Source organism: Austrofundulus limnaeus, unplaced genomic scaffold, assembly GCF_001266775.1.
Source record: "Austrofundulus limnaeus strain Quisiro unplaced genomic scaffold, Austrofundulus_limnaeus-1.0 Scaffold988, whole genome shotgun sequence".
Lineage (NCBI taxonomy): Eukaryota > Metazoa > Chordata > Actinopteri > Cyprinodontiformes > Rivulidae > Austrofundulus > Austrofundulus limnaeus.
Genome location: NW_013953390.1, coordinates 59,165 through 84,707, shown reverse-complemented (window position 1 = coordinate 84,707; position 25,543 = coordinate 59,165). Strand labels below are relative to the sequence as shown.

Sequence of the window (25,543 nt, the reverse complement as noted above, 5' to 3'; positions counted from 1 at the left end):
GTCATCGTCTTTGTATGACAGAGGCTGTGGCAGATTCATCTTCATCTTTCATTCAGCATTTCCATAGTTTTATTTCTTCAGTAAGTATCTCTGTTTTCTACTCAACATTCATCAACACGAACAACTGCTTCTAGTCATTAGATCATTCATTCATTTACAAAATTTACAATTTTATTTGTGCCATTGAAGAAATTTAGTTATTTATAGATTAGTACTGATATCAGAAACAACACCAGAGTATTAGGATTTTCTTATTATAACACTTTTATAATGTTTGATCTATTATGTGTTAACTGAAATAGAGTAGCTACATGTCCGAATTATATAACAACACATAAAAAGCTGTCTTAACATTAGGGTGAGGTCTTTGTCTGAATGCCGGTGATTCAGCCGTAGGTCAGCAGGGGGCGAACTCAGGCATTGAAGATTCTGTATAAATCCTGATCCATTTCCTGGTTATGGCAGTGTGGTTTGGCTTGTCAGCCGGTGACAAATAAACCTCACTCGTCTCTCCAGAATTCTGGTGTTGTATGACATTTATTTCATATCACAGATCATTTTATTTAACACTTGTGTTTTCATCTGATTTCAGCCGATATTAAACACGTATTTCTTACACCATGACACCAGAACAAGTCCAGATACTGTACACCCAGAAATAATGTTGTCTATGAAAATGTACAAAAAGGCTTTCTGGTAACTAGGGTTGGGCGATATTGGCAAAAAAATTAATCACGATTATTTGTGGTATTTAGCCGATAATGATTAATTTGATGATTAATCCCCTGGAGTCCCTGGACACCCTTATGTCCTGGTCACATGACTAATTTAGTTGGAAAGATTTGCTCTTCATAAAAATCTGTTCCAAACTGTCAAAATTACAGACAGGCTATACATTCGGGCTATACATCAAATTTTAAATTGTGTTGCTAGATAAATAAATTTCAGAATTTATTTTTTTATGTTCGTTATATTTGAAGCGGAGAGGAGCACCGAGTGGACTGACCGGGGAAATATCTAGTCAATCTGCCTGGTGACATTAATCGTATTAATTGTCGAGTGCCAAAAAATAATCGATTAATGTTTTTCTGATGATTAATTGCACACAACGTTACCAGTGGTAACGTTAAATGGTTTTCTGATTCGTGATTGTAAAACAGGTGTGTCAAACTTACAAAGACCCATTCTTCATCATCACATCAGGTTTATAGTTTTATGAAATTCTTTTTTGAAAAATTAACAAATGAAAATAGTAAAAGTAACCTTGACTTATCATTTAAAAAGTAAAATATTGCATAATAACCTTTTTTCCAGCAGGCTACAGTTTAGTCACTTAGAAATGACTTGTGTAAGTAGTATTAGAACTTTTAGAAGAATATTACATGTTGCAGCACTTGTGAAAACAATACTATTTTGTAGTCTTAAAATTTAATAGAGTATTTACTTTGGTGAAAGAGAACAATAATTTAAAACAAATACTTTTGATTAATGAAGTTATAAAGAAAAATAAATCTTGTTTTAAACCATTATAAAAATTCTAAAACTTTAAAAAGACATACCCATGTGCGCCCAAAACTCTACATTGTAGCATCACCTTTTGCAGCATTGAATCTCTTCAGGTCAGTCTCCATAACCTTGGCTCATTCTTACCACTGGAATGTTTGTCCATGCTGCTTGTGTCCAACGATCTTTAAATCATCCCAAAGGTTATCAGTTGGACGGAGGTATGGACTGTTTCTTTGGAATATTTCAGTGTTTTGTTCTGAGTCATTCTTTGGTGTTTTAGGCTGTGTCATTATCCTATTAGAGGATCAGTGACCTGCGTCTGAGATCAAGCTTTTTGACACTGGGCCACACATTTTGCTCCAGATTGCTTTGATGGTCTTGAGATTGACATTTCTCCATGTTTAACTGTAGATACTGTTCTTTTCTTTATATTCTTCTTTTTTGGCTCTTTGAACATGGATCAAAAATGACTTTTTGCCTAAAAGCTCCAGCTTTTTCTCATCTATCTAAAGGATATTCTTTCAGAAGCGTTGTGTCTTGTCAATATGCATTTTGAATTCTAGTCTTGCGTTTTTGTAATTTATTTTTCTCCTTGGTCTTCTTCCATTAAGTTCACTTCACTCCGCGACTGACGTACTTTGATCTTATGGTGCGTTCACACCAAACGCGATTTCAGCGTCAGGAGCAGCAGGTTTACATACAAAGTCTATGGTGGACGCGCTTCAAGCRACGTCGGGAAGTTCTGCGGCGCCTCAAGCGCGATTAGAGCAGCGCGATTTGAACGATTTGGACGATCTGAGCGTCGAACGCTCAGATCGTCCAAATCGTTCAAATCGCTGAAGTTAGAAAATCTGAACTTTTGCAGCTCGACGCGCAGCGTCAACCAATCAGAGAGACTCCACTGTGTGACGTAGCGACATATTTCCCGACGGGACAGTTTACTGAATGACGTCCACTAACCTGAAACAGACAGAGAGGAGCTCTTCAGCTGAAATGACTGCCTGCAGTCGTGTCCTGACCCGCAGCAATGCGTGGCAGCGACTCATCAGACTGGAAAAATAGTCCTGAAAGCGAGCTGTGAGCCTCTACTCTGAATTATCTGGTGAATTAATTGTGAATTAATTATCTGATGAACGTGGCACGCTCTTGCTCTCTGTAAATAAAGCAAAGTCACTTCCTCGTCCGACATTAAACGGAGCCCGACAGAGGGGGGAGGGGCGGGGAGGCTGTCGCCGTGCAGCGCTTCAACAACTGTCCTGCGTCTGACCTCAAAGTGCACAAGCTTCAAACTTCAGCGTTGGCTGCGATTTTGAAGCTGAAATCGCGTTCGGTGTGAACGCACCATTAGAGTTCAACTCTAGTCTTTTTAGAAGTTGTTCTGGGCTCATTGGTTATAATTTGTATTATGTCCTTAAATTTTCATCAAGTTTCATCTTGTAGCCATGTCCAGGGTTAGTTACAAAATCCTTTGCCATCTTGATTATCAACGGGATGCATCCCTGTGCTAAAGTCCTTGTCTTCCAACCACTTTAGTTGAAATCTGCATTTACACGGTTTGTCTCTGCTCCTAACATTTCCATGATTCCCCTCAGATGTGCAGTCTTCCAATTGTGCAGGCAATCACTAAAATGGTTCCACGTGTTATTTTAATACACATCACAACAATATTTCATAGCTGAAATTCCCTGATTACCAAGTCTGACTGAGTTGTTCCCAAAATTACTCTTTTATTTTTCTTGAAAACTAATGAAAATATTTAATTCCACTGAGATTCAAATGTTCTACTTTTAATGCCATTTAAGGCCTTCAATTTTGGACAGTGTTTTGAAAAACTTTTAATGGCCTACAGAAACTTTTCTTCATAATTATTTTCTTTCTAAGCATCTGAGACAACTCTTTTCTGAGCCTTCTATGATACTGAACAGCACTGTGACTACCAGTGCTTTTCACCCTTTTAATAGGAAGAATAAATAATTACAAAATTAGTCACCTGTGTTGCTAATTACAAGACAGTTGATGTGTTTCTATGGTCAAATTATTTACAATTTTTCCTAAAGGTACCATCCTTTTTGTCAGAGCCATTTTGATTAGTTTGTACTTAAAATAATTCTGGTGAAACAAATTAGTCTTTTTTTTTGTTATTTTTACCAGTTTCAAGTTATTTCAGGGACTTTGTGGATTTTTCTTTCTTTAACACAAGGATACGAACATATTTGTCAATTTCTGTATACTTTTTTACCAGAATTTAGGGCTGTGAATGCTTGGTGATGAATCTCATGTGGAGAACTCACAGGACAGTACATTTGACACCAACCTTCTGCAGTAATTGTAAATGCTTAAAATTATTACATTGTTGGCAGTTACAAGGCTCTGTTAAATATAAAACATGAATATTAGTATTTTGACAAACTTTGTGTTTTTCAGTTGTTGTTTCACTAAATAATTGTTTTGGTTGTTCGTTAAAGGTGTGGTAGTACCATGAAAAGTGGAGGAAGGGCAAAGGAGCCACCTGTTGCAGGGGAGATCACTGGCAAACGACCCAAACGCAAATGCCTGCAGTGGCACCCTCTTCTCTCCAAAAAGGCACTAGACTTTTCTGAGGAGGAAGAAGAGGAGGATGAGGAGGATCTGGAGGATCTGGAGAAGGTGGGTGTTTTCAGTGGTGTGGAGTTACATAGAACAATATGTACATTAATTCGATAGATTTGGCATAGCATTGCACTTTTTGACTTTTGTCATCAGCAGCCAGTGCTGTGCAGTAAGGACCAGGTGCAGAGTGGAAGCACAACAGAAGAAACGGAGGAAGACTCCAGTGAACAGCGGGCACGCCGGCCAATGAATGCCTTCCTCCTATTCTGTAAACGCCACCGTTCCCTGGTTCGACAGGAACACCCTCGTCTTGACAATCGGGGGGCCACGAAAATCCTGGCTGACTGGTGGGCTGTGTTGGAGCCCAAAGAGAAACAGAAATACACGGACATGGCAAAGGAGGTAAAACTACTGAGACTACTGTGTGTTGGCATTGTTTCAACTCGTGCTCACAGTTCTGGCAAAGTTAGAAGTGAAGTAGAAAACCTGTTTTTGACTTTTATCCAAATTGTTTGGATGTTTTGTCTGGTACTGAAACAAAAAGTGGGCACAGATAAATCTGTCAGTATTACAATGTCAACTGAAGCAAAATCATGGTCAAATCATCCGTGTATATCTTAAAATTAAGAATATGGACACTTAATAGTAAATGGACTGAACTTATACAGCACTTTTTCTAACCTCATGGGGACCCCAAAGCGCTTTACACTACAGACATTCACCCATCAAAGCAGATTCACGCACTTATGGTGGTAAGCTACATTGTAGCCATAGATGCCCTGGGGCACACTGACAGAAGTGGGACTGCCATGCACCAGTGCCACAGGACACTCTGACCACCATCAGTGGCCAAGGCAGGTGGTATCTTGCCCAGGGACACAACGACTGAGATAGCTGGCCGGGGGATCGAACTGGCGACCCTCCTGTTACAGGGCGACTCCCTTAACCACTCCGCCACTACTATTTAATAACAACAACAACAACAATAATAATAATAATAATAATAATAATAATAATAATAATAATAATAATTCTTCAAGATACACTAGTAAAAACAAAACATAAAAAGATGCATATACGTTAATGAAATTAAAGGCCTAGCGTTCCTTGTAAAAATGCATTTCACTTTGTGTTTTTGAAACACTTAAATTAAGACCTTGTGCTCTAAAAAAGTTTAATCTTTTCAAGAGACTTCTTTATTCTCAGGAGTTGCCGGTAAACTCAATTTATAAGCAAAATGTTTGCATGATGGACAGATAGGTTAACAATGACAATCAAAACTGTTCACATGTAAAAAGGCACATCAGCTTAATGATCTGATGGTTCTACATAGCATGTGAGCTCATCCAGAGGACCTACTCAACTTTTTTTTCTACCTGGATATTCATCATCTATTGTTGTTTTAGTCAAAACTTATTAATGGTGTTATGCACCAGATCATGGAAGATGTTTTAGCACATGTGTTAGAGAATATCACAGGGATCATCAATTCCGGTCCTCAAGGTCTGCAACCCTGCATGTTTTACTTGTTTCTCTGCTCCAACACTCCTGATTTGAATGAATATATGATTATCAGGCTTCTGCAGAACTTGGAAGAGGTAATTCACTGAGTCAGGTGTGTTAGAGTGGGGAAAATGTAAATCATGCAGGGCTGCGGACCTCGAGGACTGGCATTGRTGATCCCTGGTATCATGTGGGTGATTCCCAGCTATGACCACAGAAAATGTAGGTAAATATTTGTAAAACTGAGTTATAGCCCGTTTTGTTGACTAATGTTAATTATAAGTGGCTGCCATCTTAAATTGTGTTTATTTTAAATAATAATGCATTGTTGGTTCAAATCAGAGATTTGTTTCTGAGAGTTTCATTAAAAGTTGACTGGTCCCTGAGATATTTTGCTCATGGACAATCAGGGTTGACACCAACAGTTAATAGAAAAATTTCAAACAAAAATATAATAATAAATAACATAAGTTGAGGTTCTTCTTCCATGAAGCAGCTCTGTTGTCAGTTCCAGGCTGAGTCATTTCTACCTTCTCCTCTCTGTCAACGCTCTCTGGTTTCATTTAAAAGAGTCGATCATCAGATATTGTCCAAGATTAACCTTCAGGGTGGATATAGCTCGATAGCAGCCTCGCACCGAGGACCTATCCACGTCCTCATTTACCCAGAATGCTTTGTGTGTAAATAAAATGGCTCCATCCGTGTTAAACTTAAGAGCAGAGGACACATCAGCTTGACGACAGCAGGTCTTCAGTAAAAATATTTTTCTCATTTTGGTAAAAGTAAATAATCATAAAAAATAAAGCAGAGAGGTTCAACAGCAATGTCTGTGATGTGTTCAGCCAATGGGATAATATAGGATTTTCATGAGCAGATTCCCCAGTGCATCTCTAGCTGCAAAATAACAAAATGTGTAATAAGATGAAGGGTTGCAGTTATTTTCAGTTTACTGTACTTCTGTTTTTATTATCGGTAATTGTTAAAAATACATGATGCTTCCAGAGGCTTCAGTGGCCAAGAGGARTTCCTTCTGTGTGAAGCTTGTGTGGCAAGAAAACTTTTTGATTCTGATTAAATTAGTTGCATTACTTACCTAAAGTGAATGTTTTGCTTTGTAGCTAAATCAATTTTGTGTGCCTTTCTAGTACAAGGATGCCTTTATGAAGGCAAACCCAGGCTACAAATGGTGTCCCACCACAAGTAAACCAGTGAAGACCTCTTCGTGTCAGCCAGTCGGCAGTCCTCGCAAAAAAATTTGGTCCTTATCGTGCAACTCGCCCAAGGATTCCACTGCCAAAAAAGTGCCCAAAAGTGAGAGTTTGCCCCAGTTAAACTTTGCCATGGCAGGTGTGTATTTAAAATGTGTTGTTTTTTAGCAAGATGATAATGCCTGGGATTTGTTTTGTAACTTGTGTCATTTTTTTGTAAGACCCTACAAAGATGGGAGGCCTGAGTATGCTGCTCTTAGCTGGTGAACAAGCCCTCACCAACAGAGAGGTAGATTCATCCTTTTACCTTGATTTTGATTAATACTTGTGCAAATATTCTTTTTATTAAAGATGTCAATTAGGGTTGGGCAATACTGGCAAAAAAAATAATCACGATTAATTGTGGTATTTAGCCGATGATTAATTTGACGATTAATCCCCTGGAGTCCCTGGACACCCTTATGTCCTAGTCACATGACCAATTTATTGGGAAAGATTTGTTCTTGAAAAATCTGTTCCAAATTCTGTCAGAATTACAGACTTCAGGCCATACATCAAATTTTAAATTGTGCTGTTAGATAAATAAATAACGGAACTATTTTTTTAAATGTTTGTCATATTTGAGAGGAGCACCGAGCGGACTCTGCCCTGTGGCATTAATTGAATCAATCGTCAAGTGCCAAAAAATAATTGATTAATGTTTTTTGATGATTAATTCCACACAATACGATTATGCCCAATTCTAATGTCAATATAAAGGCACTGAAGTGTCTTTACGATAATCATGTTCAGTTTTTGTCCTGRGTTGCACAGTTTGGAAATGGAAAACTCAGAAGCTAAAACATGTGGCTCATTCAGGAAGTGTTCTCTGAGGTTTGGTCGGAAATTCACCAAAAACTGGGGATAAGAAGGATTTTGACAAAATGTATGAGGAACCTGTGAGAAAACCCAGCTCCATTAAGATCTGTGTACCTCAGACATATTTGACAATGCAAACATTTTTCAAAGTTTAAACATGTGACAGAAAATTTGATGTTACATGATTGAACTGGCATCTTATCTTTATGGTGTTTACATGGTCTCAGTATAGGTAAAAAAAAATATTTCTACAGAATGTTGAGGTTATAAACACCACAAGTTTGGACTTGTGTGACAACATCAAGGTTGATGTCACACAGTTCATTTTGATAAATACTCAAATTATATATTCAAATGTTGGCAGGTTCTTTCTTCTTTCAACTAGCGTGTCTCTCACTGCTCAAAGGCCCAGCCAAGTTTTCAAATTCAGCTACATTTTAGCTCAAAATATTCTCTTCAAAATGTGAAGTGAAGGGTCTCTTAGCTTGTAATATCTCCAAAATTAAACACCTCAAAACAAAATAAAACCAATGTGTGGCTATCATTCTTCTGCTGCCCTCGCTTCAAGAGCATTTCAGATCACACAACGGTCGTCCAACTCAATCATTTGGCAGTCAGGGAGTGAGACACAGGTGTGGTTACCATGATGAACATAATGAGCCATTGACAACAGCTTTAGCTTTTTTTTTATCTTGGTTCTCTTTACACTTCTTCTACAGTTCATAAATCAAATGTTGGCATTTTTTCTCATTTTTCATTACAAAGTTATGTTGGAGTTTTGGGCAGAAACTAAATCAGCATCTTTCAGAATCTCTTCAGAAATGTTCTGGTTTTCACATTGCAGTTTTGAGTTGAAGTTTTATGGCATCACCAACCCAAGTAATATTTTTTTCCAGATTCCTTCAAGCACTAAACCTAGTTTACCTGACAAGGTGGATGAAGAAAGCTCATGTCCAGAGGAAAAAGAGGAGGTGTGTCCATTTTCTATCTCCTGCATAATCAATCCATAATTAAATTTTATATTAGTCTTGTGGAAACAGATGATAACTGAAAATTTCTAGCCAAAACCAGTTGTCCACTTTAGGTTAAAACATCTATTACAGCATTTTTTTTTCTGTCATTTATTTATGCATCACCTGACTTTGAATAATCGGTGTATATTTATGAAAAACTCTGCATTAAAGTAGTGTGTGAAATGTAAAAACACCAGACTGTCCCCATACTGTAGTGACCACTGGGTAGTGAGCCAGCAAGCTTTTCACAGTTTTTGTGTTACTACAAATGATGTTAGCCAGCCACATAGACTTCAACGAATAGTACCTCAGTACCTCAACTAATGTGTCCTTTAATATAACTTGTTAAATTTGCATGAATGCACCATCATTATTGAAGATAATGTGAAAGCTTTATGCTAATGTGAAATGAGCTAATGTATGCTTTGGGTTCATGGTTTTGTGCCTTTTGATCTTCATAAAGCCAATGAATGAGTTTATTTAATCGATAGACTTTTTTTTGTAGTGACCCAGTAATCACTTGTTTCTGATTTCTACAGATACCGTCTCAGATTATTCCAAACAGAGTGCCTGATGTTCCTGCAAGCAGGGTAAAGTCAACCCTTTCTGCAGTGGAGGAGGTAGGAGCTACAGTAATTACAGATGTTATGTTACCATAACTGAGTCATTTTTATTCCAACACCAGATACAAATTATCTGCACACTTCCTACTAAAGTGTGAATCAAAACTTTTCTCACTGTAAATTGAAATCGCAAATATATTGAACCCAAAACTCTGTTAGATTCATGAAAAAATGAACTTTTTGGGATAAGTTAGTAGGTATTTAATGTAACCAGTAAATGTAAACAAAAAGGAGTTATGCAAATTCCAACCAATAAATAGATAATAATAATAATAATAATAATAATAATAAATTCTTGGATGTTTGGTAAACTATAGGACTTCTTATCCAAGTGCAGCAGCCTATAGAACTAACTGCAAGTGTGGAAATTAACTTTAAATTCAGTCAATAACAAAAATTTTACAAGACCCAAGACAATTTTGTCTGTCATATAATGGAGAAAGTAAAATAAATACAATACAAAAATAACATTTTCAAGTTGTGTGCATATTTCACACAAATCCTGTTTAATAAAAGAAAATAAATGACTTTTTATGACTAGTTTTTTTTTTTTTTTTTTTGTATGGCACATGTAATAAGACTGCATAGTATTAGGAAAATCTTATGATGTTTATGTTTCATTTTATGACGACGTTATGAAATGCAATTGGTTGATCAGCTAAAAGATTGCTTTAAAATAGAGCAAAACCTTTCAATATTACAGCAAATCTACAACAAAAGTGGTTTTATTATTTTAATAGACTGAAAATACTAGTTTATGCTATGAAAAATAACTAAATAAATTAGTCTACTAATGCTTTTACTCATAACCAACAACCAAAACAGCGAAATAAAATGTGATTTAATCAATAAGAACAGAAGAACTGTGAAAACAAATGTTCCCAATGGAAATGGTTTATATCACATCAGACCACTGGGTGGCCCCATTAATTCATCCTGATGACTATAGTCTATGGTAGACTGGAGATTGTTTTTTGATAGAGTTTATTATTTCATTTAGTGGTGTTGCTCCAATTGTTTATGTCATCAAACACTATTTRATTTTAGAAATCGCATAGACAAAATTCGTTTTTTTCCACCTGGACTAAAGTTCTCACCCTTAAACGACCTATAACTTTATGTAATATACCTTGAACAAAGCACTGATTAATGTGTGTTTGTTGTTGGATCATCAGTGAGCACAGATTGACAAAACTAAATGTTTGAAGAAAGCTTATGGATCTGAATCAAAAGATACACATGGAGCAGAAAATGAAGAGGGAAAGAAACAATACTGCCACCTTCTGCTTCTATTGTAGTTCTTTTTTTAAGCTGTTGAAAATGATAGTTAGTAATGATAGTAGACRTGTTTTTTATGTTTAACTTAGCTTATAATAACAGTTCCAAATGTTTCATGTTCAGAGCTTGCAAGGTGCATCTAAACAGAAAAAAGCAGTAAAAAAATCTTTATAGTACTGATTGTAGTTAAACTCATTTAAGACACCTTAAATCCAGGATAACTTGACAATCACACTAATTAAAACAAAWTTTATGACCACAGATTTGTCTGTCCTTTTTTAAGATAGATGTATAATTTGTTGCCCAGAGTAAATATTGCTTTGTAGTAATAGAAGCTGCAAAATAATTTTTTWAAACAGTTCAACAAGTAACAAAGCTTGCTGTGGTGTGTCTACAGTCTTTGCTGTCAGTGGCCCCTGAGGGAAAACCATGTGGACAGTCTGCTCTCTTCCAGCTTGCTGAGGTAAGCAAGTCAAATCTTTAAACAGAGAAGACAACAATGTTGTTGTGTTTGTGTGTTTTCCTGTGAGCACTGATAAAAATGGAACTGGTAAAACCTCTGGTAACTAAAACCAGTGGTTCTTAAATGTTTATGTTGCAGAAGAGAGAAAAAATACTTTATTTTCTGTTCAAACCAACGGTCACATTTAGCTCCTACCAAAGATCTAACAATTTAAAAGAAAGCCTCTGATATTCTCTGTTCATTAAATGTTCTCTTGTTTCAATTAAAAAGGTAAACTTGTTTTTATTTTTTTCTGTAGTTCTGTCCTCTGGACTGAACTTAGAAAGAACAATCAACAGTAATTCCAACTACAAGATATCTCCTGTCTGTTTTCTCTAAGTGAAGCAGCTCAGTGGGTTCACATTTATCAATGATACACTCTATCCCAAGCAGCATTTTAACCAGTGCAGCATCGGTATGTCCTGTTATATTTTCCAAACTTTACCACTTAGGGTGACTCCAACAGACTGCAAACCTTTGCCCCGTATAAGAGGAATAACATTTTTACTCTGCATGTCTGCACTTCTATCCAGGTCATGTTATAGCTGAAGAGTAAGGACTGGGCCCACTCTCACCTCACAGTCCACCAAATAACGTTTTGTGTAACACAAAAACCAGTCATAGATCAAGGATTACTTGATTCTAGTCCCACCTGCACCTTTTCTAGAAACAAAGTAATTTTAAAAAGCAATAATCTGTTCCTTTTTGTTGTTTGTCTTGTTGTGTTTTACTTTATTTAGCATTTATATTAGTTTTGGAACTAGAAAAATGTTTAAACATAAGGAAAGAAGCAAAAGCTACATCTTGTATATACAGTACAAAACTTTTTTCTCGTCTCTGACTCCAATCAGCTCCACGGCAGTACAGCAGTCAGACTTCAGTCAGCCAGAAGGCCTTGGTACCTTATCAGAAAAGCCAAACAAAGCAGAGTCTCAGGAGCAGCCTGCTCTACGAGACTGCACACAAAAACTAACAAAAACCTCTCCTCATGCAATGATGAGCCAACCTTTTAACATATGTCTTCTTGGTCACACACCCCTGAAGGTGGTAACTTTTAAGTCAGATTAGAACGTAACCAACTTTGTTTTGAAGACAGAAAGAACACATTGATAAGACACACCAACTCTCATTCTGTTTTAAACCATATGGCTGCAATCAGAATGTGTAAAATACAATACTGGATCCAACGTTCAGTTAAAATTTCCTTCAGTGTCACAGAATGACTGAAAGAAGGAGCTCTGCTGGAAAACTTGACGACAAGTTTTCCAAATACTCTGACATCAATTAATATGATGGTAATCACAAACTCCCACAATAATTTAGCTGTAATTTAACTGTGTGCATGCATCTTCTTTGTGCTTTATGGCAGTCACTCAGTTGATCAGTCTCAGACAGTTGCTGTCTCAATTCATGAGTTGCAGCCAACGTCGGCTGCATTTTTGGCCGCTTGTGTCACTGCCCCGCGCCGTAGTCTGTCCCAGTTCCAACCCCGAAAATGTCAGCTGCATCTGAGTATCATATGTGGCCAGCGGCCCCCAGAATTCATTGTCCTGTCAGCAAATTAAACAGAAAAACAAAGACGGCAGAGGGTTTTTAAAATTTAAATTTATTATTCCCAAAAATATCTTGAGATTAATCGCAATTAAAAAATTTTAATCTATGCCCAGCACTAATTAAATTACACATCTACTGACTGCTCAGTACTAAATATTCTACTGATTGCCTTTTTTGCTTATATGATTACACTTTGCCAACATAATCCCAGTACAATTGCGTACCTTTTCAGTTAGTGCAATTTAAATGGACCATGTAATGTGCCAGCAGGTGCCATCATTTAATCGATTTAATCTAGTAAACAATTATTCGACTATTAATCGTAAGTCGATTAATTGTTTGCATCCCTGATCAGTAGGCAAGGTGGGTGAAGTGTCCTGTCCACAGCAACGCTACAAAGTTCCCTCTATATTTTTGTGCAATAACAGGAAAGGCGTTCCATTCTGTTCTGTTCCGTTCCATTCTTAAAATATTCCACTAGCTCACCCAAACGTCAGGTTGCACTCTAAAGTGTCACAGAAGGAACTAGAGATGATTGTTCATGCTTTTATTTCTTTTTGTTCAGATTATTGTAACAGCCTTTATAAGTGTCTAAACAAATCCTCCTTGGCTCACCTTCGGTCTGTGCAGAATTTTCTGCAGCAAGGCTGTTCACTGCAAGGCTGCACACATTACTCCTGTAAAAAAAATGTCACTTTATCCAAAAACATTGTTCCCTCTATAAAAGCTGTTTGATTTATAAAAAGACAAAATGCCATTATTTATAAACTCAGTAGTTTTAAGTGAAATAGTCTTTTGTTTGTAATAACCATCAATAGCACTTGGTGTGTCTTTGATTCATCAACAACTGTGTAGGTGCACATATCAGAATTGCCAACATTGTTAACATTGTTCCACAGCCGTAAATCAGACAGTCAAAAGAGTGCGATAGATTTGTCAACATTCATTTTTTTACCCACCAGAATTTTGAATACATATGTAATTGAGTGTGTTTGTACCCATTTGTTAAAGAAAAGAAAATACACAAAGATCACTGAAATGACTTGAAACTGACAAAAGTAATAAGAACAATTATTACTAAAACTCAACAATGGCATTCTGTCATTTCTTTAGAATTTTGGTCCACCCTTCTTTTTTTTGTTAGTTTGAAAACAATAATGAAACTGAACTTGACAAAAAGGATGGTACCCCTAGAAAAGTTTGAAAGTCGTTTGGCCATGTACAGTAGACATAAACCTAGATGTGTCCTGTTATCAGCATTACAGACAATAATTAGTCTTATAAACTTTCTGGGAGGAAAAAAGAGTCTCAAACTTTTCTACACTAGAATATGTATTCAATCCATATTCATTGCATTCCTATGCAGTTTCACTCTATTCTAATCGCCCTTCTGCTCTGTCTGGGCTTTCTCCCATAGACAAGGATTTCTCTGGTAGACTTTCAACCGATCCAATCAGCAAACAGAAGGAGGAGTTGTGAATGATTATGTCGATTTTCTGTGCTGTTTTAGTCTGCCTGTAGTTTATCAATGGCAGCCGAGGAAGTGAATAAAGCCATTCAGTCCATGTTGACAAGGTTTCCAAATTAAATTCAATTTGTCTCATAAAGCCTGCAGCACTCATTTACAGCCATCCCATTCAGCTCAGTACTTCTCTCTTCCCAGTAGAGGATGGTTGTTTACAGTGCACGCAATTTCCAGTTAACTTTTCAGAATAGCTTCCTAGCTCGCACACTACTAATGTCACAGCCAAACATTAGCAATAGGGTGAAATTAGATCCAATCATTTTAAACTTCAGCAAGTTTTACGGTTGTGCTACAATCAACACCTGCTAGTCTCATTGTCTTACTTCTCACCGATGCTTGACCAGGCATGTTGTGTTTACTGACCCTGATAGGGAAATTTGGATTATTGTAAATCTTATCACTAACACTGTTTGTTAACTATATTATTTAAATTTTTGTCCCCTCCGAAGTTTTGAATTATTTTGTTTATTTCTTTGTAACAGTGTGGCAGATCAGCGATTCCACTCTACTTCTCTAGTTATATAATACATCTCAATGTTCCCACTAAAGAGAGCAGGCGAGGACATGTGTGTGTTAATGTTTCTTGATTACTGGTATAGAAAAAGATTGAGTGAAGACATATGAAGAAAACGTTATTCAAATTAGTTTTAAGAATATGACAGCTTTGCATTTGCACTGATCGTTGTCATTATCTATATATTTTGTTCACCCAGTGTTTTTGTTGCATTTTTATTAGATGTGTTTAGCATCTGAAGCTGGAAAAATGGACTCCGCGGTAACTCAGCCAGATGACAGCTCTTTCTCAGCCTCGCTACAGCAAATACCCACGAAGCCAGAGATTAAAGAGGAGATAGTCGACACTGACCACTCTTCTCCTTCAAAACACACATCAGCACTTTGTCCTTCTCTTTCCTGTGTCACCTCTACCTCCACTGATGCCATTCCACCACAGAACAGCTGCCAAAGTGCACGTGTCAAAAAGAAGAATAAGAAGACCGAGGAGGCCGAGTCAAATGACAATAATGAGATCCCATCCTCCACAAAGATCAGCAAAACGTGCGACCACTTGGTGTCAAATATCGACTGTGTCTTCAGTACAATAGAGGCGGTGGCCAGAGGAGCCTGGATGGACACAGAAGACAAACCCAGCAAGAAGATTTGCACCAGTCTTACAAGTGGAAAATCTAGTCTGCTAAGAAAGAAAACTAACACCAAAGATAAGACCTTTATTAAAAAGAAAGACGAGAAGCTGGAAGACAGCAGTGGACTGAATGGGTCTTTTAATGTGGAGATGAAAGGAGTGTCTGACATTAACCCCAAGACAGAGACAGAAGCAGCAAATATGGAAAGCACAGACCTCCAGGCCAATGTGGTCAAACTTCCTCATTCCCACTACAGCCACTCACTTGCCAAGGAAGAGGACAATGAAAAGAACAAGGAGAGGCCAAGTGATGCAGCCGACAAAGTGAACACTGAGAACTGTGGCTCCAGGAAGTCAGAGCGCAGCTGTAAAGGTGCCTTGTATAAAACGCTTGTGTCTGAGGGAATGCTGACTTCACTGAGAGCAAATATTGATCGAGGTATTCCATTTGAATCTGTGGCAAAATCTTTATTGCAATTGATTTAAACAAATCATAGCATAGTTGGAATACCACATGCAGTAACAAAATGTTGACGATCTTTTTTTATTTTTGATATATTTCTGCAGGTAAAAGAGGAACTTTTCGTACGTTTGACCATGATACTAACTGGACTCATGACAGCTGTGCAGTTGCACAGATCGGACCTAATAATCCCAAGAAGCTGAAAAAGTCCAAGTCCAAAGACGAGTCTTCACAGTGGTTAGTGGTGTTCTTCACAGGGTACTACAGAAAGTGGGCTATGTGAAAACTCTTGAGTCAGTCGATTCTACAGGGGAACTCTGAGTTTTCTGTTGCAGAGAAATAAAATTAACTTAGTTTATGACCGTGGAARCAGTCTCTGTAAACTAAACCTAATCAATCTGACCAATATCAAAGCAGAATTACTTCATAATGTCTGATGTGAGGAGAGGAGTCCACTTTGAGAGTCCACTTACTTGAAATACTGATTTTCTTTCTCTGTTTTCTTTAAACGGTCTTAAAAAGCTATGATCCAGTATCAGTTGTGTATTTTTAAATGATGGTTGTAATATCCTTGACAGAGAATATTTGGTCTGTTTATTGGCCCTGGGATGGACTTTCTGTAAGTATTTGACTCTTCATAGAAATATGAAGTCAAAAAAATCCTATTGTAGGAAAATACAGTCAGACAGACTAAAGGACATGTCATGTTTGTCTCCATCCAACTGTGCTTTATTATCGAGGTCTTGGCAAGTATGTAATTAACATACTTGATTCTATCTTCCTTCCTTCCTTGATTCCCAGAGTGAATCAGGGTTTGTTGATGATGGATTTTCATTTCAAAGGTGCACAATATTTAAGTGAAGGTAAAAATTCTCATGGTTGGTTAACCTCACTGTGATTAAAGTCAGTTTGTTGGACCTCCTTTCTGGATTACCTCTGTGTTATATGGATTTTGTTAGTTTTTCAAGAGTTTCTACAGCGTAGTGCTTTGGTCTAACTCTAAACTTTATTTTTCAGCCTGGGGAAGTTGGAGGAGGAGTTTGAGCGAAAATTTAACAGCCTGCCACAGTATAGTCCATTGACCTTTGATAAAAAGGCCACAACTGTTGCTAAGAAAAAGAAGCCTGAAAACTCCACCAACCAAGAAGACGCAGCCAAATCTGCAAAAGGAGAGCTGTCGAACAAAGGTCACACCACTGAATACTTGACTTGAATAATCTTCTGTATATGATGTTAGTTTACAACTAAAGTTCTCTCAAAGCATTTTACAGAGGAAATAAAAGGTAAAAATCAAGTTTAGTCCAATAGAATCCAATTAGTAAGTAGTAAGTAAGTAAGTAAACTTTATTTCTATAGCACCTTTCACAGACACAAACATCACAACAACAATTAAAACACAATAAAAAGCACATTAACTAAAAGCCTGTCTGGATAAAAATGTCTTAAGATATTTCTTAAAAGAGTCAGCAGAATCTGAACAGTGAAGGGACAGAGGGAGAGCGTTCCAGAGCCACTCAATTCAAGTGTTACTGTGTTTATTCAGTCCTCCATTTGGAGCGTCCATGGTGTCTACAGTAGTGTCAATCTACACACAAACAAGCTTTGTCACTATAGACCTGTTTGCACCACACAAAATACTACCTGATTCTGGTTAAAACTACATCAGTAGGAACTAAATGTAAAAACTGTATTTTTCTAATGAAACTTAATTTCCCCAAATAGCAACTCTGGTACTTCAGCTTAAACTTTATATTTTTAAAATGGGAAGGAGTCAGCATTAATTCTGCAGAAAATGCAGTTTTTCCAGTTCTCCTCAGAACTCCTGCTGTGGTTATTTGGATCAACCAAAGGTTGTACAGAAAATGTTATTATTAATATTTTAATATTATTTATGGAAAATGCATGTCAATATTTATTCGTTTTTTGTTCTTGGTTTTCTCGTATTATCTTTTGTTTTATTGCTTAGAATCTCTTGGAAATAAGCCACATTTTTCTCTGTGAATCAAAGACTAAAAGAAAATTGTACAGTATTGTTGTTTTTGTCACCAAATCTTCTACTAAAAACATTTTAAAATGCTGATTTTATAGTTTTTTTAAATTATTTCTATGTGAACCTGTAGAGGCACAGATAGACTCCACATCACTGGATTCAGCTCCAAAAGCCAGACCATGTGCTCCTGTGGCCCTGATGATTCCAGATGTCCAAGGAACCACTTGTATGGAGTCGCTGGTTGGGAGCCAGAAGAGGAAGGCTAGAAAGACCAAGATCACACACTTAGTGCGTACTGCTGATGGCAGTGTGTCTCCAGCTGAAGGTGAGTCCTGAATCACTGCCTCTACATACATCTACAGTGCTGCAAAAAGAAAGATTCACCTTTCTTGCATGTTTTGTTTTTTGCATTTTTCTCATACCTAAGTTTCTCCAATAATCAAATAAATGTTAATATCAAAGAAAGATAAACTGAGTGAATACTAGAGATGCAACAGAAGCTCAGATAACGGAGGGGTGGTTTAATATATAGAACAGTTCCACCCCACATAACAGGGGTTTCTGTCTTTGTTCATAAAGAACCACAAATGAAAGATCCTATAAACCTTAAACATGCACTGTTCTAGATTATAGTGTTATAGTGTGGTTCTCAGTCGGAAAAGGGTGGATTGCTCTCTCCAGGTTTGGGGTGAGGTTCTTTCTCAAGTGGAGGAGTTCAAGTATCTTGGAATTTTGTTTATGAGTGAAGGAAGAATGAAGCGTGAGATTAATAGACTGATGGGTGCAGCTTTGCAGTTTTGCAGACTCTGTTTCGGTCTGTTGTGGTGAAAAGGGAGCTGAGCTGTTAGGCAAAGGTCTTTGTTTACCAGTCGCTCTACGTTCCTACCCTCACCTAAGGCCACAAACTTTGGGTAGAGACCGAAAGAATGAGATTACAGATACAAGCGGTCAAAATGCAGGGTTTCCCCCCAGAAAACCAGCTAAGCCCGGTGGTAGGACCACTTTGGCAGCCCACCAGCGGCCCACCATGTTTTTGTTCAAAAATGTTAAAGTTGACAGGAAATTTGAAAATATGACGTATTGTACTTATATTGTTGACAATACTTAAACACCCACTATAAGCTGGCAGTTATTTAAAACTTACTGCATATTAAAATAGTAAATTATTAGTTTTAAATGAATAAAAACCAAAAACGAAATTTGTTTTTTGAAGTTTACTAAGGAAAAAATTCACAATAAATGTACAAAATATATAAACTACGTACAGTAAATTTTTTTTGTAAACAAATGAAAAAACAGTCCAAAAATGAAAACTATATACATGGCGTTTATTCCCCTTTCCCCTCAAACTCTCAGTCTTTGTGATACTGCCAGAAGCAGTTCCTATCAAGCTGCAGACACAGTCCTACATCACATTAGGCACATGGTTCTACATCATCATTGCTCCATTTCAGTCCTCCATCTGAGAAGATTTGGTGAGCAGCTTCTGGTCTCTCATAGCATCCACATCACCTTCAGCATCCTCACTGCTCCTCTCTCTCTGGCTTCAGCCTCCACGTCCACTGCTGGCTGCTTCAGCCTCTCCCTCCTCCCAAACTTGAAGATGGCAGGTCCTCACTACAAGACAAAAAGAAAGTAGCAATAAATATTCACCTAGTCACACACAATATATATCAGGGTTCGACAGAATTTTTTGTCTTTACCTGCCCGACATAAAAAGTTACTTGCCCAAAAAAAATGTTGAAAATTTGATAAAATAYAAGAAAAACATGTAMTGTATTTATACTACAAATCTATTAACATGGTTACACAGAGAGGTACATAATATATGACATCTTATTTAGCAGATGGAAACATTGCAGACTAAGTCACTTGAAACAGGGTTCCCACGGGTCCTTGAAATTCTTGAAAGTTTTTGAAGTTGTAAAAATGATTTCAAGGTCCTGGAAAGTTTGTGAAAACAGCCAAAAATTACTTATCCTTGAAAGTCCTTGAATGTTTTTTGTGGATTGAAATTCTCTGTTCACACGACTGATTTTCATCATCTGAAAAAAAATAAAATAAAATAAAAAAGCTTACATTTGTTGCGGTGGATAACTCAGGATTACGGTAAACTGACGTGGCTTTCAACAAATAATGTGAGCCATAGTCGTAGCTTTAGCCAATCAGAGCAGAGTAGGGCAGGTCTTTCCTTCTGAGCCCAGGTGAAGCACCACAGCTCCTCCTGTCCTCACTGAGGGTCTGGACATGTCCACATCCCCTCCTCCCAAACTGAGCTGCTGAACCTCACAGGACATAATTATATGTCCATGYATTGTGGATATGAATGTAAGGTAAACATTTAATCCACTTTCTTTTATTGATTCTATCTCAACAACTTTCATGTTGTTCATTTTTTCATTGAATTTACATGATATTAAACCTGTTTATTGGTAACACTCTGTGGTAGCAGTAGGTAATTCCTGTTGCACCTGGTTCTTGAATTTGAGGAAAATGGTACTGGAAAGGTCCTTGAATTTGATGTTGACCAAGGTGTGGGAACCCTGCTAACAGTCAGTCAATTGTTTTATCAAAAACATCTTCAAAAACCTTTTTTAGACCTTAATGAGTTTGAAATGTTGATTGTGAGTGAAGAATTTTTAAACAGCGCTTCATGCTGTCTCTGAAAGAGTTTTGCCTGGAGGGAAACCAGGTACAAGGAAGATTGCATTGCTCCTTACTGTCGCAGGACCACTGATAGTGTAAGTCTACAACACGTTTGTGTACAGTGACGACGAGGACAAAAATAAGTTTGACACAGTTGTGCAATAGTTTGATGAACATTGGAGTGGAGTGATTAGGGGAGTCGTCTTGTAACTGGTGGGTTGCTGGTTTGATCCCCCGTTATAGCCGTTGTGTCCTTGGGCGCATTGGAGTCCAAGAGGACCTAATAAAGCGCTATTTAAAGTCGGTGAATTTACCATTTGTTGAAGTGGAATTGTCAGAAATGGTAGGAGTTTCTGAAAGAGCTGGAGACCAATTTTAAGGCGATGATGCAAAGTTTAGTTTATTTTTATATACAGTGCTTTTTCAGAACAACTGAAGGTTAAAATAGTTGTCGTATAGAATTGAACTATGTGCCTGGAAAATACAAAATACTGTACCTCCTATTTACAATATTAGACTGTGGTGTTTTGAGTTGCTATGATTTGTTTGTTTGCTGTTTGTGTTTGTGCAGGGGGAGCTACAGAGGATAAAACTAGGGACCCTAACCAGGAACAGGATAAAAAGCCATTAACCCAACACAATTTATGCAATGAAACAAGGTGCTACAGTGATAGTCATAGTCCTGGAGCAGAGAACTCTGGGAGGAGCACCGTAGCACAAGAGCTACCTGCTTTCTTCAGCTTGACTGCGCTTGCCGAGGTGGCAGCCATGGAAAACGTTCACAGGTAAACAACCAAAGCTTGTCTATCAGGCTTCCCTCCATCCTGAGCAGCTGATTGAAAACAGTGGAAAAGAATGACTCCCGTTTAATAGGAAGAAACTTTGAGCAGAAACAGGACAAGCAGCAGTCGGCCAAACACAGATTAATGATAGAAATAAAGGTTAAAACATGGATATCAGAGAGAGTAAAGACAACAGCTCAGTGAGGAAATGAGGCCAGTTTGTCCTTCAGCTGTCTAAAGCCTATAGCAGCAGAACTAAAGGGTAGCTCAGGAAACATAACCCAACCCTAAAGGAAAATCCTATAGGATTTAATAAACAAAGAAAGTCTTAAGCCTGGTCTTCAAAGGAAGTAGTGTCAGTCTCACCAACACATACTGGATGTTTGTTCCTGGTAACAGAAAGCTTTGGCTCCAACTCTACTTTCAGAAACACTGGGACCCACAAGTTAACCTGCAGTCTGAGAGGAAAGTGACAATTAGATCTATTATTTATAAGAATATAAGATAAAGCTTGTTCAGCCTCCTTAATTGGTAAATGGTAAATGATAAATGGACTGTACTTTTAGCGCCTCTCTATCCATCCAGGACACTCAGTGCTTCACATTACAGACATTCACCCATTCACACACACATTCACACACTGATGATGGCAAACTACAATTGTAGCCACAGCTGCCCTGGGGCGCACTGACAGAAGCGAGGCTGCCATACACAGGCGCCACCAGACCCTCGGACCACCATCAATAGTTCAATTAAGGGCTGAACAAGTGTTTTGTCAACTCATAAAAGAATTCACCAAAGTTTGGATATTTAAACGTGTTACAAACAGCCTGTCACAAAGATACAGTGTTTGTAGCGACCCTGTTGAGCTTTGTAAATAATGTTTTCTGTGATGTCCTGTTTCAGAGACCAGAGAGCCTTGGCTCAGAGTCAGAAGAAAGAGCTTACCCAGACTCCAGTCCTCATCTCCTGCGCTGATCAGTGAAACGCTGCTGTTGCTCTGATGAGAAGATGACTCAAACGGTGATGTTGGAGCTTTACTTTCCTCAGAAGTCACTTGATCAGGAGGGCTTGGACAGACTCCCACTTGGTTCTGTGGGGTAAAATCCAGAACCCTGTCCCTCTGCCTGTTGCTGTCTCAGTGTTTTAGCCTTCCTTTGGTCTCAGGAAGGATGCCTTTCTCAAGGAAGAGTTTTGTGTCTTTGAACTGAGGTTGTATGGGGTACTTCTCCACAGTAAGTGAATTACAGGTGGTGCGTTTGGTTCAGTTTTTGCAGAGTAGACATGAGAACTGGCACAGAAGCAAAGGAATGAGTACTAATGTCAATCATGTCAAACTACCAACAAGAACTAAAGCTCTTAAATCACCTCTAAGGCACCAGACTTACTGTATTTGACAAAACAGTCAATTATGAACACAGGAGCTGCTGTTCTACAGTTGATTCAGTCAGATGTTGTGTATTAGATTTTAAAAAGCCTTAGTTTTACTGTGGTAGATCAGCTGCTCCACTGTTCTGTAGGGTCAATCATGGCTTTTGTCAACAGTCTTATAGCTTTTCAGGTGGCCATGTTACTGCATCTGCTGTACTTAGATTGTTACTTCCTCTTAAAGGGAAACATTGTGTTTTTAAAAGTGTGTGTTTGAGGTACCTATGAGCAGTCAGAGTCTTACCTGTGGGAGACAGCAGCCACAGCAATCTCAGGTTGTAGAATCAGGGAGGATTGGAACAGAGAGACCAGTTAAAGGCTCCTTAAAACAGGGGAGTGAGTTTGGATAGTAGAACATCTGAGGTAAACTTGTGTCACTTTGGAAGTGTATGTTCTTGCAAATTGATCAACAATTTGTGACACACAGATCACGTCTCCAAAGCGGTCGGTCCATGTAGCTGCTGAATGGAAAAAAATGGTGTAAATTGAACAATTTGGGATATTTCAGCTGTTTTAAATAGTGCAAAATTAGCACAGATTTAAAGTGCCTGTGACATGCATATTCTTCAAWTACAAAAAGTCAGAGAAAACATCTTTATGTTTAAGAAAGTTTGAACAATACACATGATTTTACCCATTTCGTCCCTTAACTGGCATATTTTCTTTTGAACTTGACTCAGTCAAAGTGAAACAGGAAGTGACATCAAAGGGGAACTCTTCAACAAAGAAAACTCTCTGGTCTTTGTTTAGTGAAAAAATATTTGAACTCTGACTCTTTTTCATCTCTCAGATACTGACTCAAAATCTTAAACATCAAATGGTTCTCTACAGTCTGTGTTGTTAGCTGTTTTAGCACTTGTCTGTTCACATTCAGACATTCCCCTTTGACATCACTTCCTGTTACTTTAAAGGCAAAAATCTCAACAACTGTTCATCTCAGCGACATGAAATTTCTTTTGCAGTATTTTGTCAATTACATCTTTTCAAAAATGCATTCATATGTATTACAAAAATTTGACGTCACAGGCACTTATAAATCTTCATATTTATTTATTTTTTCTCTGAATAAAGCATACACTGCTATCAACTTCAGGTAAGACACTGACTACTCCTAAATACTGCTTACACTCCACTTAAAAACATGACATGTCCCTTTAAACTGATCTGTTCTATGCACTTGAAACATGAAAACTTTAGATTGTTGTGTTGCAAAATCCATTAGCAACAGTACATTGCTTAGTAAGGTATTCTAGCCACCAAGTAATGTCTGTAATGAACTAATTATGGTTAAGTACCTGAAACACCACCAATGCACCCCACTCCACTCCCAACCCCTTAGAGCTTCACAAAGGGTGTGTGGGAAAAACCAAGCTGCTTCCCAATGCATGGCTTTCTTTATAGAGAGGATTCTTTTAGATTTAATGTACACTGTTATGTTCAATAGAGGCCATTTTTGAGGTCAAGCCTTGTCATAATGTGGGTGGGTGGGGTGACACAACAGTGCATTTGTTTTCTAGTAAACTACAGCTTTCTGTCACTTTTTTACCTCACACACTCCTGCTGTAGAGTTCCCTCCACCTCTGGTGAAACACCACAGTATTTCAAAAGTCCATTAACCCTTTGATTGCCTCCAGCTTCAACCCAAAATGATATAAACTAACCAGGGTACATAATCGTGATCAGAATGGACAGACTTCAAGGAATAAGTACATCTTTAGTTTTTCCCTGTGGCATACGATATGAACAGCTATGGTCAGAAGTTTTTATCGACTCATCAGTGTCATGGATGTCATGTTTGTTCCAATCAGGTGTGTCAAAGCTCAGAAACCTCTTGGTTTAATGAGTGATTGACAGGCTGCTGCAGAACTTAAAGTCATGCTGAAGACGTGCAGGATGGTGGCGCTCAAGGACCAGTACTGGGTACCAGAGGTAGTCCTCCATTATTCCATTTACTTTGTGTAATGTACCACCATGCTTGGCAGCTGGTACAGTATTCTGAGGTTTGAAAGCCTCTAAACAAACTTCTCAGTTTTTTACGGAGCCCGTCCGGTGACATGGAATAAAAAAAATGTTTCATGTGGCCACGAGATAATAACGCGTGCGCACGTGAAAATTATGTTGTGGCCACCACATAGCTAATTATTGTTGTCATTTCTGTGCAGACTGTTCATTGTTTACATGGACATGTCTGAATTAAACTAATTTATTTTGATTTTAATAGAATGAATGACGTTTCTACGTCAGCACCTTACGTTAGGCATGAAGTAGCTATTTCTTAGCTTTATGTGCTGCAGCTATAAGTCCCAGGTGACAACTGGAGTTGTTTATTTGTCGAAAAAGCTTTATTTTCTTTTTTTGGATGATCAACTTTCAAAAGTTGAGCTGAGGCGCACAGAGACACGAGCACCCCTGTCCCCCTGCGCCTCAGCTGCAGAAGGAGTCTGAGTTATGCTGCGTTCAGGAACACAGCAAAAATCCGTTTCCCAACACACAACCATTCATTGTCATTCATAAATAGCCTACTATGAAAGATGATTCATTTATATTGGTATACACCAAATAATAATAATGATAATAATAATAATACATGTGCATATTTAAACCATTAAAAACAAAACAATGCAGACTATATACATAATCTGACTCCAATTTTGTCTGTCTATCACAACAAGGCTGCTCAAAATTAGCCCATTAATTATCACATGCGCACATGTTAGTCATTGCGTGCGCAGGTTTTATTTTATCGTGGCCACATGAAAAAAAATTTTTTCCATGTCACYGGACGGGCTCCATAGTTTTTGTCATGACTGACCAAACATTTCTCCAGGAGACTTTGGCTTGTTCGTATGGCCAGCTGCAGGTTTCAGTCGAGCTTGAAGTGTTGCTTTTGAAGCAGGGCTTCTTTCTTGGTCGGCATCCTCTTTGTGATAAAAA

The 25,543-nt window shown here is 37.9% G+C and overlaps 1 protein-coding gene across 2 annotated transcripts; it reads left to right on the top strand.

Annotated features, from left to right (window-relative positions):
* On the top strand, nt 1-23,184 carry bbx (BBX high mobility group box domain containing; the record flags this gene model as incomplete). 2 transcript variants are annotated; one of them, XM_014030040.1, is given in 14 exon segments in its annotated part: nt 1-80; nt 3,972-4,152; nt 4,249-4,497; nt 6,744-6,945; nt 7,028-7,095; nt 8,561-8,635; nt 9,217-9,297; nt 10,976-11,041; nt 14,896-15,739; nt 15,868-16,000; nt 16,781-16,950; nt 17,884-18,078; nt 20,971-21,184; nt 22,088-23,184. In XM_014030040.1, coding segments are annotated over 13 exon segments (2,544 nt in total). In that variant the 3' UTR covers nt 22,167-23,184.
* Nucleotides 23,185-25,543: the final 2,359 nt, after the last annotated feature.